The sequence below is a fragment of the Ruditapes philippinarum genome, unplaced genomic scaffold, assembly GCF_026571515.1.
Source record: "Ruditapes philippinarum isolate M1 unplaced genomic scaffold, ASM2657151v2 ctg21005_1_1_1_1, whole genome shotgun sequence".
Classification (NCBI taxonomy): domain Eukaryota; kingdom Metazoa; phylum Mollusca; class Bivalvia; order Venerida; family Veneridae; genus Ruditapes; species Ruditapes philippinarum.
Window position 1 is genome coordinate 9799 of NW_026861725.1, and position 3577 is coordinate 13375.

A 3577-nucleotide genomic window follows, 5' to 3' on the forward strand; every position below is an offset into this window, starting at 1 on the left:
CTTTACACTTTAAAACAAGAAGGAGTGTAATTCTGCTTATAAAACAATTTTCAAACATCGAACAATATGTAAAATATGTACACATATTATATGAAATCATTAAAATACATGTATATGCATTCATTTCTTATTGAAAAATTTAACTTTTTTATTACCTCCCTTTATTAATGTTAAATTCGGTAATATCTTTATTAATAATGCTTTTTTTATAACTTACACAATTGATAAATCTTAATTTGAGCATCATGTTTATGATATAAAACCATAATAAATTGTGTTACAGGACATTTAAGTATTTTCTGCTGTAATACACGAGAGGAACATTCAAAAACAGATTTAAATGATCAGACGTAGACCATAACTCGGCCATCTGTAAAACACAGCTCATCATTTAAATCGTGGTAAATTAGCTTACATTCTATTTTGAAAGTGTAAGATTATTATAATAATATATCATAACACATTTATTAAGAATTATTGTTTCAAAGTCCATCCATAAATGACAAAGCTATGCACAGATTGACAATCGTCACGTTTGAACGTGAAACCTGACCCCTATGTACGACACATCATCATCATATCTTATATAATATAATCACATAGGAAAACGAAAGTGAATCAAGATTTTTTTTAAGAGAATGATTTTAAAAAAATCGTTATCATCTATTTATTTTTATTTTATAAAACACATTCACTTGTTACCCTTTTCGTAAATTTTTAAATTATGTCGATACATGTATTAACTTTAGGTGAGCGTTCAGTTCCCCGATAGTTAAGTAATAGATATACCATTGCTGCGTTGACGATTTCTGGGTTTGCGTAAATTATACCATAATCACGTGACCTTTCTTATGCCTTGACCTCACGAGACGGAAGTCGAGTGAGGTTGCATAAGAAAGGTCACATGATTATGGTATAATTTACGCAAACCCAGAAATCGTCAACGCACCAATGGTGTATCTGTTTTAACCTATAGCTCCGCCCAGAAATTTTAACCTGTGTAACCAACTCACCTGTCATTATTTAGTAAGGACTTTACAGTTGCTACATACAATAGTTCTTGGAATTATTTTACCAGAATTTGTCGTTGCTAGGGTAACAATGTATGGATTTTTCAAATGTCTCAACTGTAACAGCGAGTGGGAAAGTTCGCATGTTTATTACGAGGACAAAGAAAGAGGAACGGTGATTATTTTTGTTTTAAGATTCATTGAATTCTTAAATAAGAATATTTGTTTTTAATTTAAAGACTCAAGGGCAGTAATTGGTATTTCATAACAACTATGCTATCCTATTCATAATCCATTGTAACAACGGCTCCCCTACCTCCGGGGAATATCGGGGACTTTGACTTTTGAAACAATATGTCCTCAGTTAAAATCACAAGGATGGGGGTGAACCCTATATGGATCTCAAAATTGGGTAGTATCAATAACATTTTGATTTTCGTCAAAAGAGCTTTAAATTTTACATATCTGTTTAAAAAGTTGAACACTTACCCTGTAATTGACCTATTTCTCTTTCACATATGGTGTTAAACTGCACATCTGGATCAGCGGAACTTCACATTTATTTCTTACCGTTGCTCTTTTTTGAGATCTAAATAGGATTCACACCACCACCGCGCTCCACCCCATCAACAGTCAATTGAGTCCCCCCCCCCTTCACCCACACACCCTTAACCCGATATGTTGCATAAAATGACACATTTTAAGATAAACGAAATATAGATAACGGTAGATCAATTGAACCAGGGATCCAGAGTTCGATCTCTTGGTGTGGCATTATTATGCTGCGTTTATTTTGACAGGAATATATATTGAATATTTAACCGAAAGTATAAATTTAATGTGTTTGCTACAATGCTACAATGTGGTCACAGTTATGCATTTACTTTGTATATGTTTAAAGTAACGCTTCAACTGTTAACATTTAATTGATCGTTCCACCTTTTCTTCTGGGATTATCGAACATGTGTATAAGAATCAAAATTAATTAATAAATTAATTACTTAACTTATTCATTCATTTATTTTAGTTCTTGGGACACAACTGTAAGACGTGTAATACCACGTGTCAGCCATATAAAGTGGAGGAGACAACGTGTTCTAGTTGTGGGACATGCGGGTGTGACAAGACCCATCATACCGACCCAAACAAGCCACACATGTCGGAACTTTGTGACAAATGTCAGTCAGGAAATTCATGTGAATGACTCACGGACATTGTCCTGGTACACTGGTGGTTATGAATCTTGTATATCATTTTTTTCTTACATGTATTCTATTATATGCAAAGATTCAAACTCATTAGTGACGACACAAATGGGTTGGCAGTAGGATGATAAATCAGCAACGTTGTGTGCTGTGTATTGACATAAAATTATGTAATATATATTTGATAAGGTTATGAATGCTGAAAATTAAATATTACAATACTACGATCAACTGTTATGTTTTACTCAACAAAAAATTGAAAACTATTTCTCTGTTATAGTGAAATTATGCTTATATTTTCATTGTCAGGCGGAGTTGAATTGACCTTAAATGTCAAAAGATTGACTATTATGATTATTATACTGGTGATTGACCAATAGTTTATACTGGAAAATATTTATGATCACATATAAATCTGCCTAAAATATATAAAAAGACTGCCCCAGTCTATTTTTTATACATTGAACGCTACAGGTATTTCCAACGGATATTTACTGAAATTTCCCTGCACTACGTGAGCTATTTATCGTTCGCGAAGTAATTTATAAAACCTGTTCATTTACTATACAGTAATATACATGTAGTAAATGAAAAGATGAAAGTTAAAGTTAAAAAGTAACATTATGCTCATCCAAGGGTAAATAGTGTATATACCCTTGGATGAGCATAATTTCACATTTTAACTATAAAAAACATGCTTTCTATTTTTAGATTTAAGTCATGATTAAATATATTGTTATGTAAGAACTAGGGCTATTTTTGAAATCGTTTAATAGCATAAATATTGATTAGTTCAATATTAACAATATGTCACAACTTTATCATGCTTTACAAGTTTAAAATATTTTATCTGTTTGTCTATGTAATATGATAGTGTAAAAAACAAACAACAGGACTATATCACGTAACAGTTGGATAAAACGAAAAAAAAAAAACATCTCAATTTTCTGAAAATGGTCTATACACTTCGCGTAAAAAGTAATTGAAGCATACAATTACAAAGAAAAAAAATGTGTCTTATTTTGTTAAATGACGGTGCAGATTAGATTCACCTTCACCGAAAGATTCAGGTCGATGGTTGCTATAGCAACTTTAACACAAATTTATTGCAGTGATAAGTTCCAAAATGGAAACTATTCAGCGAGGCGAGTCTGTAAAAGTGCTCACTGCGACCAAGAATATAAGATTTGTCTGTTTACTGCGTATCAACACAGTTTAGCAATCGGAACGTCCTCGGCTATTATCTATAAACACCTCGGAAACAATACGGAGTGAAAGTAGTTCTTCCACGTGGTTTCAGATGTAAATATATCTTCGATAATGTATTAAACGAATGTATATATAATTGACATCCAAATGAAG

General features: G+C 32.0%; 1 protein-coding gene across 1 annotated transcript; it reads left to right on the forward strand.

Annotated features, from left to right (window-relative positions):
• The first annotated feature begins 920 nt into the window (after window positions 1–920).
• LOC132716605 (zygote arrest protein 1.S-like) lies at window positions 921–2442 on the forward strand. Its single transcript, XM_060699914.1, has 2 exons — window positions 921–1185; window positions 2038–2442. Exons 1-2 carry the CDS (start codon window positions 1102–1104, stop codon window positions 2212–2214), a joined length of 261 nt encoding a protein of 86 aa, XP_060555897.1. The 5' UTR covers window positions 921–1101; the 3' UTR covers window positions 2215–2442.
• The last annotated feature ends 1135 nt before the right edge of the window (window positions 2443–3577 follow it).